The sequence below is a fragment of the Populus nigra genome, chromosome 16, assembly GCF_951802175.1.
Source record: "Populus nigra chromosome 16, ddPopNigr1.1, whole genome shotgun sequence".
NCBI classification, from domain to species: domain Eukaryota; kingdom Viridiplantae; phylum Streptophyta; class Magnoliopsida; order Malpighiales; family Salicaceae; genus Populus; species Populus nigra.
In genome coordinates this window covers 14,436,459-14,449,447 of record NC_084867.1, presented here as the reverse complement: position 1 = coordinate 14,449,447, position 12,989 = coordinate 14,436,459, and the positions used below count along the sequence as shown (strand labels likewise).

General features: G+C 36.6%; 3 protein-coding genes across 4 annotated transcripts; 1 reads left to right on the top strand and 2 right to left on the bottom strand.

The window, feature by feature from the left end:
* Positions 1–186: 186 nt before the first annotated feature.
* Positions 187–1,162, bottom strand: LOC133675744 (uncharacterized). The gene has a single exon (XM_062097221.1). It carries the CDS (start codon positions 1,056–1,058, stop codon positions 312–314), a length of 747 nt encoding a protein of 248 aa, XP_061953205.1. The 5' UTR covers positions 1,059–1,162; the 3' UTR covers positions 187–311.
* An 816-nt stretch (positions 1,163–1,978) lies between these two features.
* On the bottom strand, positions 1,979–7,292 carry LOC133675741 (uncharacterized). Of its 2 annotated transcripts, none has more exons than XM_062097215.1 (10): positions 7,116–7,292; positions 6,401–6,666; positions 6,122–6,258; positions 5,843–5,887; positions 5,707–5,760; positions 5,013–5,117; positions 4,702–4,905; positions 4,438–4,523; positions 2,615–3,624; positions 1,979–2,474 (listed from the first exon to the last, which is right to left on the bottom strand). In XM_062097215.1, exons 2-10 carry the CDS (start codon positions 6,579–6,581, stop codon positions 2,233–2,235), a joined length of 2,064 nt encoding a protein of 687 aa, XP_061953199.1. In that variant the 5' UTR covers positions 6,582–6,666; positions 7,116–7,292; the 3' UTR covers positions 1,979–2,232. The 2 variants fall into 2 exon arrangements, with proteins under 2 accessions (XP_061953199.1, XP_061953198.1); XM_062097214.1 differs by having other exon boundaries at positions 6,401–6,647.
* A 2,882-nt stretch (positions 7,293–10,174) lies between these two features.
* Positions 10,175–12,947, top strand: LOC133675135 (uncharacterized protein At3g49055). The gene is made up of 5 exons (XM_062096420.1): positions 10,175–11,299; positions 11,518–11,594; positions 11,842–11,953; positions 12,048–12,164; positions 12,344–12,947. The coding sequence occupies exons 1-5, from the start codon at positions 10,298–10,300 to the stop codon at positions 12,698–12,700; spliced, it is 1,665 nt and encodes a 554-aa protein (XP_061952404.1). The 5' UTR covers positions 10,175–10,297; the 3' UTR covers positions 12,701–12,947.
* Positions 12,948–12,989: the final 42 nt, after the last annotated feature.

Here is a 12,989-nt window from a genome sequence, read left to right as displayed (position 1 = left end):
AAATCCTTGACTCCGCTCGTTCCTGGATGTTGTCTGGTGACACGAGTGGGAGTAACCAGTCTAACGGATGCCTGAAACCGCACGACGGACGCCACCGTTTTTATCATTAAATCAAATGTCATTTAGATTTTATTTTCCAGAAAGTAATCAGTCTAGGATTAGGCCAAGTATTTAGCACACCAAAAGTAAAAAATACAGGAGCACTTGCTTAATTATTGCAAACAATTACAGCATATGAAGCTGTAGAAACTAAGATATTTTTATTTTTCTACTCCATCCTAATGAATTATGAAACAACAACCATGGCAGATTTAATCCTTGACCTTGAATCCAGAGTAGTACTTCTTGAAGGCTCTAGGGATATAAACAGGCAACAAGAAGCCGAAAAGATTGAAGCACCAAAAGGCCAGGTTAGCCACAGCAAGAGCTCTACCAATATGGAGCCTCCAAGTAGATCCTCCATAATCCTGTTCCGCCTTTGAGATCTCATCCCTCAACCAATCCACAAGTGTGAAAATCCTCCTTGAATTATAAAACACAGGCACGAAAACACGAATTGGGATCGAAAACCTGTCAGAAGATGCCACTCCTTCCATGAAAACCTGAGCTGCTAGGAGAAAAACATGCGGCGCTGCTGCCTTGATCCCTTCTTTATCTCCCTCGAAAATGCCTTCAAAGATGTATGCTATGGGGAGAAAGAGTCCAATAATAGCACCCACAAACACGTATAGGCGAAGAATCTTGTTTTTCGGATCGAAAACTACAGAGTCTCTAGGAGGGTTGGTGGTCGGGAATGCAACTTTGGAGAAAAAGTACAAGTAAATGATGGAGAAGACAACAAAAGCAAAGTCTTCAGGGCTTACCATCCCACTCGCAGCAAAGACAGTCATAACAGCAAGAACATTTAGTTGACGAAAGCTCAAGAAACCAGCTTTCTTTGAAGTGGTAGTGCTTTTAGGGTTTTTCAAGGAAGCAAGGTCTTCTTGGAGCTTCTGTTCTTGTTCTCTTTCGTTTGGAAGGCTTATGTCATTACATGTTGGACCAACACCACCTGACATTTTGTTCTAGTTTTGGCTAATTTGCAATTTTGTGTACAGTATTGAGAGAGGAAAAGAAATGGAGAGATGAATCAGAGGGAGTGATATTTAAGAGGAGAGGATATTCGATCTAGTAAATAGGTATGAGGCAAGGAGAGTGTACAAGTGGCAGTTTGTGAGGAGCTTAAGGAGGATAAGTAGAAAACGTGGCTTGTGTTGGTGTGGGAATTGTGGGTGTGGTATCTTCTTGGTCAACGTGGTAGCAGTTCTTAAGGCTTCAGATTTGGGATTGTCACTGTTTGAGTTCTTGGTTCTTACCCATGCAAAAACCGAAGTTTCAGTGCTTGGCAGTGTTTTTCTTTTCTTTCGTGGTGATTCCGCTGGTGCAGCCAGCGAGAAAACCACAAAAAATAAATACAAGAGCTGTAGCTCAGCTGTTCATGATATATAGAAACTCATCAAGAAAGAATACGGCAGTAATTTCTTTCATGGATCCACACACCTTTACTACTAAAATCAAAATAAAGGGTTTGAAGCCATGGCAACTTTGATTTTAATAGAGAATGATACGAGATCGGGGGGGGGTAAGAGGCCCTGCACACCCACAAAGTTCATCTTTTTTTAAAAGAAAAAAAAAAGATTTATGGAGTGATAACTTCGTGAGCAAGCACTCTCTACCTTATCAAATGTTCAATTCTTAAATCAGGTTTTGAAACGTAATGTATTTTATAAAATTTTCTAATTGAAACGAACTTGTTTTTAACCAAACCAGAAGGATTAACGTGAGATTAACCAAGAGTGAAGTGATGTATCAAAAATCACCTGAACAAGCCTACATACCAGTTAATGACCAATGGCCAAAAATGAATAAAAGCTATGTTCGCTAGTCTACATTCAGGTTTCCATTTTCTGCTGAATCGATGAAAATAAGAACCCCGAACTTTGCAATGCCAAGAAAACCAAATTTATTACACAAAAATTTGGACTATTTCTCCAAAAATACCTAAGTATTCTCCTATGACGAAGGGGAAAAAAATGGCGGAATAGCAAAAAATGACTTTCCGGCAAAACCTGTCTTCAAATTTCTGACAGAACCATCAGTAAAACTGCAACCTCTGCTAAGAATACAGCGATGATTAAACTCTGCACCTCTGTAAAATAAAATAAAAAAACCCTTTCTCTTGTCAATCTTATATTAAGTGATGGATCTATGTTTAGGTATATACTTTAACTTGACACCCTTATCAGGCTTTGTTTTACACTTGGCTTTAGCAGCTCCAGCAGTTGATGACTCTTGTGCCTTCACATCAACCAACTGATTTTCTGCACTGCCAATGACGTCTTGCTTTCTAATATCCAATGAATGATTTGCAGCAACTTGATAGTCTGGGGATAGAGCCAATTTCACATGCTCAGCAGCAATGGCCCGCTTCCACCCTACATGATAATATAGTCAATCAGACAAGTGTGAGAAGAGCCAAGCAACTTAAACTATGAACATATAAGAGCAGAGTGATGACATGTTATGGACGGAAAAGGACTATAACACGTGCAACTGCAAAAAAAGTTGAACTTACTCTCTGCAAGAAAAGCCTTTGCTTCATGGCTTGAGAACTGCAAGCCTCCTCGGTTAAGATCCCCCAGTGGAGGACCATTCTCCATCCCACCAAAGCTATCATCCATGGCACATGATCTTAGAGAGCTGTTATTGAACAAGATCTGATCCTCAACCTTACCATCAATGCCATCGGGTTGGCATTTTCTATTGCCATTCTCAACTAGTATTAGACCTTTTGTTCCATTTCGACTAACAGGCCTCCAAAGCTTTACTGTTGGCCGATTCATGCCACATTGAACAGAATCAGGTCTGTTGTGCTTCTCCTGCACATTTTTCTTCTTTGAAATTTCATGCTCTACAAGGCAATCATCCTGGGCTCCATCCAAGTTGTTACTTTCATCATGGCTACAATTTCCAAGAGTGACAGATATAGAGCCAATCAGAACCTCCCCCTTCTTCTCATGCTCTGGTTCAGTTATTACTTCCTTTTTTACTCTAGCTTTAAGACTCTCCCCATTATATTCTGGTTTAGGTTTTTGGCTCCACTTTCTATTGCCATTGACCATGGGCCCAGGCTTAAAATCCCTTTGAATTCCATGCTTCTCCATGGCGCCAGGTTTTGGAGCTTGAGAATTTTGACTTGCATGGAAAACATTTGACAGACTATTCCGTTGTGATCTTGAAGGAGCATGCCATCGAGTAACAACCATATGCCTATGACTATTTCCTTGTAACTTTGACCGTTCACCACCATGCACTATCTGATTTTCCAAATCAATATCTTCATCTGTTCTTGGTAGTAGTGAGGGTTCAAGAGATGAGGGGACATCATCTGGCAGGGTCTCTGAACCAAGCGTATCAGAATCAGATATAGCCAAGGGGCAAGATTGTTCAGCTTGAGGCACAGCCTCCAGAGTGTCATCAATACACTCCTTAACATCGACCTTCTCGTCTTGCCTTTGCTCCTTCGCTTTCTGTTCTTTGTGCCTCAGTTTTTTCTGCTTCTTCCTTTCCAAGAGTTCAGCCAGCCTACAAATTTAGGAATTAAAATATGTCCATGCAATTCAAGAGTCAAGTTTTTGAACCCCCACAGAACAACACACAGAAAAAGTCAAGTTTTTGGCTAAATGGGAAATTTATAATTCTAATATATTGAAGTGGCCCTTCCAAAGGTGTCAAGAAGTAACGATGAAGAAATTAGGTGAGGTAATGTCTGAGCTATGATGGTTGAATAGCTGAATCTTAAACTTGTCCCTTAACAGTTCAATGAAAAGTCCAGTTTTCAGAATATAGGTTTGAGAGCTTAATAGAGCAGCGGATCCAAGCAAAGAAAAATCTTTATGAAACATGAGCTCTTATCATATCTGATTCTACTTTAAGTGCTGTATTTTTTACACTGGTGCAGTTCAATATTCATTTACTTGTAATAATTAATCATGTTTCCAATGTTATGCCAATGCGTAGAGTCCATGTAATTTCCATGAAGAATAAACTATGAGTAGCTCCAACCATAAATGCCAGTTTAATTGAGAATAGGTCCGCAAACTCTCAAGTAATCAAAACAATAGAATGATCATTAGGAAAGATTCATTGATTCAAATGATAAAAAAGATCTAACAAGAAAGCATGAAAGATACATCTCCTCATGAGCTTTTCTCTGATTATTCTAATTCTTGCCTTAATTTTTTCCTTCCTAATATCATCAATGGCTCCAATTTGGATATGATGGATTTTAATGACAATGAAAGGTAGACAAGTTCAAGAGCAAACTAAACTTGCAATAGAAGTAAGACACAAAGAAGCATCACACATTCAATGTAGAAGTGTGAACATAAGGTGCACCTTCTTTGGGCGGCTTCCTCCTCCTCCACGAGCAACTTTTGGCACCTCAAAGCTTCTGCATCCTTGTCTGCAAGCCATGCTTTAATCTGAATACAGAGAATCACAAATGGCAAGAACAAAACAGACCAGCACATTACTCAGTGCAACGGTGTTTAAGGAACAGCTTTGGTGAATGCAACACCAGAGCACTGGTATGCTTAATGATAATTGGAACTTTGGAAGTAATTGAGCCCAAACAAATGAAAGGAAAGGAAAGAAAGATACCAATTTCTGTTCCACCACAAAGCTTGTGCAAGCAACTATATTCTTTGCTTCAAGCCCAATCTTCCCAGCCCCGCCATCAAAAATATATTTTTGTATTAATACAGCTGTTCCACACAAAAACGTTTTTTCACTTGCATCATCAAGAATACTGAATAGCCGTCCAGAAGACAAGGGACACCTGGAGGGCCTCCCTTGGACAAGATCCTATCAAGAATAAGGATACATTACATTTTTAGGATAAATAACATGGCAGATGAAAACTAAATAAAATCCAGAGGAAAAACAATGACAAGGAAAGGATGCCCCCTTACCAAAAGGGCAGAACCAGCTCTCCAACAAGATTGAGTAAGCGAAGAAATCACTGGTTTCCGAATAACTGTCGTCAATGACTTTATAATCGAAGACCCTGGAACTTCCTAGTAAGTAATTAAGGAAAAGTGGAGAAAATGCTTACAAAATGATTATAGAATGACAATGAACATTTTATTGTAAGGAAAAGGTAAAGATTCCTACTCCAGATGCTTATTAGTCAACATATAAAAATATGGGACAAATAAAGAGAGTCAGCAGCTAATATCAATAATTCAACTGGAATCCAAATTCACTATCATTTCTGCTAGCTACATTAAAACATCCAACAAAACTGAAGAAACTAATCTCGACAAAGTAAAAGGGGAGAAAGGTTTTTAAATTTGTTATTGGCAGCATAAGAAATTTTCACATAAACATTTTTGAATGACATCTGAGCATTTTGCTACATCAAATAACTAAAATTGGGAACTAGACACCCTCTGTGCGGTCTCAATCACACTAAGCATATCAAACAGACAAATGTACAGTGCATGTTTCAAACAGAATATAGCATGCTGCCAACATCAGATACACAAGCTAAACCTATTATTGAAAGCACAGATGAGGAATCTTCATAGACAATTCATGTTTAATTATTTATAAAACTGTAAAACATATCCCTTTAAACAGACAGATGAGGAACCAATAGAATACCTCCAAAGTCACATCCTTGAATGATAATATTTCCTTTGCCTCATCCTCAGAAAGCTGAAAAAATTAGAAGATTTAAAATTCTGTAAAAAGAGATGGGTTCAGCCAAAACTCCCCAAGGAGGGGGGAGATACTTCACCTTATCCCAAAATGCTCCTAACATGTCCCTGTTTTTGGCAGAATCCTACAAGGTGAAGTACAACATATTTCAGAGGAATTTATAGCATGTAAATTAACAAGAGAATAGTTATAAAAGAAACTATTCAACGTGAAAAATCAACATAATCAGTACTGAACATCAAGCAGACATATAACTACAAGGAACACCAGATTCTCAAGTTACAAAATGTAAAAAAAAGTTAAAGCAGCCATGCACAAACAAAAGAATGAGCATTTCTGCAAGAGAAATGAATTAAACCTTATCAAGTCTTTTCAACCTATGGTGAACACGCAAGTGTCTTCTATAGTTAATGGAAGAACAAAACTCTCGGGAACACTTGCTGCATTTTTGCATCTGCACCTTCAAAGGAGTGAGCAAAGGCCAACCTGGGTAATCTGCAAAAACGAAAGCCAAGGAAATCAATTGCATGGCTTCAATGTCACATAAGGTCATATGCCAACCTCAACCCAAAAACCCAGCAACTGAATGAAGAGGCATTCTTTTTCACTTACAATTCATTTAGACATAATTTAGTACCTGGCTGATCGAGAGCATTGAGTAATTGGATCCACTGAACAGGCTTATCATTTGGCCTCCAAAAAGAAAGAAGAGGCTGTCTCCCAATGGCATCCCTGATGAATGTATCCAGAGAAGAATCATTCCCCTCCTCTGGTCTCATCACATCAGTAATACTGTTCACAGGTGTCACAACTGGCATTTATATGTGCACACAGCTACACTAAAAGGGCTAAAACCAAACCACCTAACAGTCCACTGGAAGCCACTGCACAAAAAAAAAAGAACTGATTCGAAATTCTCAATTTACCAAACTGAAAAGGAAAGTGATCTCAAAATCAGAAAAAAAAGGAAGGAAAAACAATAATCATATTTCCATTTCAATAACATTAACAGCAAACTTTCCATAGAAACACATAAAGATTAAAACTTTTTCAAACTGCAAGAGACTATTCAACTCTAGAACAGAAATACATAAAGGATTGCTCCAAAACAAGCAAGATCAACATATATTCAGTACCAGATCACCATAAAAATGATAAAAACAAAAGGACAGCATGGAAAATTCAAAACAAGATGCCTTATATCTGCATTTTGACGAGAACCCACCATTCAGAATTCAGGTTTTTAACAGCTAAACGGTATAACAGAAATTAAACACACAAAAAAGGCCTTTTTCCCTTAAAAAAACTGCATGCTTTATGTGATCTGAGATGGGTTGTTGATGGTGACGTACCCAGTAAAAGAGAGACGGATAGAGATCAGAGAGATTTGGATTCGGCGGGATAGAGAACAGGAAAGTTGATGGAGATGATGATCGACCAATAACACAAAAATATCAAAGAGGGAAAAAGAGTGAGAGAGAATTTCCAGGGAGAGAAATGTAAGTTAGAAAACCCAACTCTTATACGTGTATATATATATATATGAGGCAAAAATGGAACCCTTTTCTTTCCAAGTAAGCACTCCAGCAAAACACCTTTAAATTCATTAAAGAATTCGTATAGGATTAATAATGTATATTTTAGGTCCTATATGTTTATTACTTTTTCACCTATGCTCCTATAATCTAACTTCTTTCAATTTCATCCTTATAGTTTCTACAAGTCTCAATCGTATGTTTTAAGGTATATAATATAGGTTTATAAATATTCTAGCCACGCTTGTGTCAAGTCAAAGCTTAAGGTATTTTCATGAGTGAAATTAGTTCATATGGGGATTGAGGCAATTCCTGAAACTTTGATAGTAGAAATAGAGTATTGATAAATTATAAGGACGACAATGAAGTTTACCCATTAACGAACGACATGACCGTGACATGGGAAGCTTTCGAACTCACGTGGGGTCTAGAGAAAATGAGAATTGAATGAGATCATCCACGTGATGGAGGAGCCCCATGGACCCTTCAATTATGTAAAACATTGGCCTTGATGATGATGGGTTTAACATTGGATTTTGGCAAAGTTATAAAAACCCGGTCCAAGCCCATCATGGATTGTACAGGTTATTAGTGTTTCAAGATTTATTTTTCTTGTTTAAAAAAATTAAAATAACATCATTTTAATAATAAAAAATTATATTCAAAACAATAAATCGATAATCACCGATATAAATAAACAAAAAAAATTATTAACAACAACTAAAAGAGACCGGAAAAAATGAGGGATGGATGTAGATCAAGATATTTAATATTACAAAATGAGACATTTATCCATTTGTGCCAACCAAATTTGTTTATGAAAATAAATGAAAGATAATAGAAATATAAACATACATGAAACTGAGTGAATAAAAAAAATTATACAAGGTCGAATATATCAAAAATATTATTTTAAAATAATTATTTTTTTATAAAATAAAGCTCATCAATGTAAAATAAAAATAAAGCATTCAAAAATTAAATACAAAACAAAACATTTTTTTCAAAAAAAATGAATCTCTAATTGTACCAGCTCTTAAAACTCATGACCCGTGTCACTAAATTAGCAGGATGAAAAATAAAAATAAAAACTACAAAGCTCAATCCTTAATAAATCAAACACCAAATGATGAAACCGGAGAAAATATATATACCACAAAAAATATAATTAAAAGAATGAGGGCATACAAAATATGAGAATCAAAATAAAAAAATAAATTAAAATGCGTCAAAAAAATTAACACTAAAGTGATAAATTGAAAAGAAAAAAACTTTAACAAAAAAGAAAAAGAAATCAAAATAATGAGGGCTAAATTGAAAAAAAAATAAAATAACAACTTTGATTGAATGATGAAATTAAAAACAACAGAGCTTTTAAAAAAGAGTCGGGAAAAAAATTAGAATTCAAATGAAGAAGGACCGAATCGGAAACAATAACCAATGACAAATTGTGATTTAAGGATGAAATTAAAAACATCAAAAACTTTCCCAAAAGGCAAAGGACTAAAATAAACAATAAAAAACCTAAGGACTAAAATTAAGAAACGAAACGAAAAGAAGATAGGTGTGCACTTTTGCGAGGAGAGTGAAAAGCAGGAAGGAAAAAAAAAAAGAAACAATCACCGGTGAAAAACATTTCATCAATCACCATGACATGTCACATCATAAGAAAGAAGACGAGGCGACGCTTCTAATGACATGATGGAACAATATTTCTGGCCAATGGGATATATCACATGCACCACTATAAGGTCATGGACTCATCCCACGCACTCAAAAAACCAATGTGAAAAGATAAAATCACTACTAGACCCTTTTCTTATTCCCTCGAATGTAATGGTATAAATGTCATTTCATAATCTTGCAAAAATATAAAATCATAAACACCTTTGCCCCAACAATTCAATTTTTTTTAGCGTGGAGGCAATAAATAATTATATTATTTTGAGAAAATTAAAAAGATAAAAGTAACCTTAGTAATATTTAATGATCAATTAGTGTTTTTGAAAAAATAAAATTGCTCTCAAATAATCAAAATTCTTTTCAAATGACAAAATCATCACCACACCGCTATAATTTATAATAATGCAATATTTTTACATCTATAATGATTGATACAATAAAAAAATAAAGTCATCTATAAATTTGAGATTAGACTTTTAACAAGCATTTAAAATGGAATTAGTCCATGCAAAAGAAAAAACAAAAAATTACGGTAGTTTTTTCTAAGATTTAATTCTACAATATAAGTTTAGAAGGACTAAACCTCTAAAAATAGATTCAATAATTTTATACTAAGAAAATGGATATCCTTGTAAAGCTACGAATAAAAACCGATGATCTTTTTTTTTATTATTTAATTTTAACTAAATTTAGAGAAACTCTATTATCTGAACTAGATAAACTTAGATTGTATCATTTCAATATATACCATTAGTAACCTAAACAAACAAGTCTTTAGCATTATATTTTTTTTATAAATTGAATTAAGTTATTCTGGGATTTTTTACCCGAAAAGAAATTATAAATATTATTAAAGTTTAACTTATATTGTTATTTTCTTTTCTCAAAAATGTTGTTTTGGCTTATTTTTATTAAACATAACTCTAGCTTAAAAGTCACATTAATTTATTATAATCCAAAGTTATTTATAAAAATAAATCTTGAATTATGATTCAAATAAAAATTCCAACTTTAGTTTTTAATTGATTCAGAATCCAAAACCGAAATGATGAACTGGGTTTAGTAGTCTCATCTCATCTCCGGTGACCATTAAGATTTTAAAGGCTCAGCCCAACCAGCCGAAGCAAGGATGGTATTGTTATTTGGTAGCTTCATCTTGCCCGCCAAAACCCACCATACTCAAACTGTCATACTACGACTACTGCCACCACCTGACCTTCTTGCCTTCCTTTGACTGTTAGGTTTTCAAGTTCCCTCTAACCAAACTTTCTTTTCTTCTTCCTTATCAACACACAGATATATCCAATCAATGGACCATGGAAACCACCTCACAAAACCCTCCTCAGCCCTACATCAATCACCTTGCTGATTCCCCAACCAATGCCAACACCATTATCTCTGACCACCATGATCGCCTCTCTCAGCTTCAATCTCTCCAACACTCTTTTGATACCATTCAAGGAAAATCCTCCTTGATGGAGGAAAACCTACTCCTCCTCCAGCAACAAAGAGATGATGCGCTCGATAACAACTCCCAGCTCAAATTAGCTATCCAAAAAGTTTCCCACGAGAGAGACTCTCTTCGTGACCAAGTTAGAGAACTCGAGGCCTCTTTCAAGGAAAAAGAAGATGGGTTTGTTAAAAGGATTGATGAGGCATATCTGACAATGGAAAAACTAGAAAAAGAAATGGAATTTCTCAGAGAGAGGAATGATAAGCTGGAGCTTGAGATAAAAGAGGCTAGGGACAAGAATGGGTTCTTGTTGAAGATCAATATGGATTTAGTAAGGCCTGTGAAGGAATCTCTGGTGAAAGTAACAGAGTGTGTACATGATGAAAATTTAATTGAGAGATCTGATACTGAAGAGAACAGGGAAGAATTGGATCTAGATGATGAATTGAGGTCGGTTTGGGAGGAATTCAAGGCAATTACAAGGCTGGCAAGTGAGGCGGAATCAAAAGTAAATGAGTTCAACGAGATGAAGAAGAAGGAAATAAGGGAATTGGAGAGTAGTGTGGTGAGCTTGACAGAGGAGAATCGAGACATCAATAGCTTGTTAAGGGTTGCTTTGGTGGAGAAGGAGGCTGTGGAGAGGAGTTTGAATAAGATGAAAGGGAACAACGAGCAGAAGAGGGTGGCTTTGTTGCAGTTTGCAGAACGCGGGTTGCAGAGAGTAGGATTTGGTTTCATGATGGGAAGTGGGAGTAATGAACAATCCATGGAAAGTTCAGGAGCTGGTAGCAATACCACTAATGCTTCTGCTGCTGCAAGTACTAAATCAGATAGCAGTGAATGTGAAGAGGAGGTTGTTAGTCTGGTATGTCTGATTACATTATTTGCAAAGATAAATTTTAGATTAGTCTTGTATGTTCACATGGATCCATCTCATTTGTAATGGAAAATATGGCAGCTTTTAGCAAAAAATTGTGTCCAGTTTTCTGGTAGCGGGAATGCTAGATATCCTGTGCTGTGTCCATTAACATACGTAGAAGGAAACACCCTTACACAGTCTGACACTGCACATGTCGTTTTCAGGCCTCAACTATGGAGAGAATAATGAAGAATTTACGGCTCGAAAACAGTCAACTAAGGAGATCTCTGGAAGAATCTAGGTATTTTAGTTTCTAACTGCTATGCCCGCGTATTTCTTTGCGTATAAATGTGACTGCACATTAAGTTTTATTCAGAATAGAGTAAGAAAAGGAGAGGAAGATCTAAATGGTGTGAAACTTGGGTGGAGACAAGAGAAGCCACAGGACTGCATATTTCTTAGACCACCGATCGAATGCTTCCTGTGAAAAAAAGGATGCTTGGTTTTGCTTGCTTGCTTGTGATTACTAATTGGTTTTTACATGTCAGGTCAGATGCTGAGCGATTACAAAGCCTTGTGCAAAAACAAGATAAAGAAATTGCAGAGAACATACTGTACATAAAAGAGCTGGAAGATAGAGAGAGGGTGCAAGCTCAAAATGTAATCATTGGTTTGATTGAGATTGCATTCATAAAGCAAGCTCCTTTCCTTGCTGACTTCAATTCTTATGTTCTTTTTTATTTTCACGGCAAAGGTTGAGGAACTCCTGACAGAAATAAAAGAAACTGAGGCAGAAGTTGTGAGATGGAGAGAAGCTTGCGAGCTGGAAGTGGAAGCTGCGAAAAAAGCGATTGAAGAACGCGACAAATTGGTAAACAAAATCACTTCCACATTGCCTGGTTTTAAGAGAATTTTTTTTTAAAAAAAAAGGGGGGGAGGGGGATGGGATTGAGGGACCAATGTTGTGTTTACTTGAACAAGCTGCTCTTGAATTCCAATGCTGAATTCCATTTCGTTTCAAGGCAAATGCTAAAATTGTTGTGTCATCAGGTTGTTATCTTGAAACAAGAACTGGAGAAAACAAAGGCTAATTTAGAGATATCAAATGGCAAGTTAAAGCTGAAAGATGAACTAGCAGTTGCTGCAATGGCTGCCCAGGCAGCAGCAGAGAGGTCTCTGCAGCTAGCTGATAGCAGGGCCGCAGGACTTCGTCAGCGAATTGAGGAGCTAACAAGGCAAGTAGAAGAAGCGGAGAGCAAAGAGCGGAGATGCAACAAGGTCAGGCATATATGTTGGCCATGGCGGGCCATCAAAGCGGCCACAGCTAGCACTGCAAATAATAGAGTTCAGAATGCGAGACGACGAATGCTGCCAGAAATGCAAGCCTTGCTTCATCACAATGTCTGACAGACATTCTCGTGAGCCTGACAAGTGTTATACCAGCTGCCTGGATACCCTAGGAAATTGTGTTCTATTACATCCCTCCACTCTCCTCCTTCTCGTGCTTTCCTGTATTCAAAGAATTTTCATTTTTTCCTCTTTCCTTCAAGGCCTCTCTATTACTTGTCGTCATGTCCCTCCATTTTTTAAACAGAAACACAATCTATCTTGTACCACTCAAGTAAATAAACCTGTTCTTCAAATTTTTATCTCATTTCAAGTGCCACTTTCAACATTAAATTTGAAAAAACAATAC

Excerpts from the sequence above, each read along its gene's own strand:
- LOC133675135 (XM_062096420.1), top strand. The coding sequence starts at position 10,298 with ATGGAAACCACCTCACAAAACCCTCCTCAGCCCTACATCAATCACCTT. Across the intron at positions 11,595-11,841 it reads AGATCTCTGGAAGAATCTAG|GTCAGATGCTGAGCGATTAC; the intron begins GTATTTTAGTTT and ends TTTACATGTCAG. Across the intron at positions 11,954-12,047 it reads AGAGGGTGCAAGCTCAAAAT|GTTGAGGAACTCCTGACAGA; the intron begins GTAATCATTGGT and ends TTCACGGCAAAG.
- LOC133675741 (XM_062097215.1), bottom strand. The coding sequence starts at position 6,581 with ATGCCAGTTGTGACACCTGTGAACAGTATTACTGATGTGATGAGACCA. Across the intron at positions 4,524-4,701 it reads TTGTGGTGGAACAGAAATTG|ATTAAAGCATGGCTTGCAGA; the intron begins GTATCTTTCTTT and ends CTCTGTATTCAG. Across the intron at positions 3,625-4,437 it reads GAGGAAGCCGCCCAAAGAAG|GCTGGCTGAACTCTTGGAAA; the intron begins GTGCACCTTATG and ends CTAAATTTGTAG.
- LOC133675744 (XM_062097221.1), bottom strand. The coding sequence starts at position 1,058 with ATGTCAGGTGGTGTTGGTCCAACATGTAATGACATAAGCCTTCCAAAC.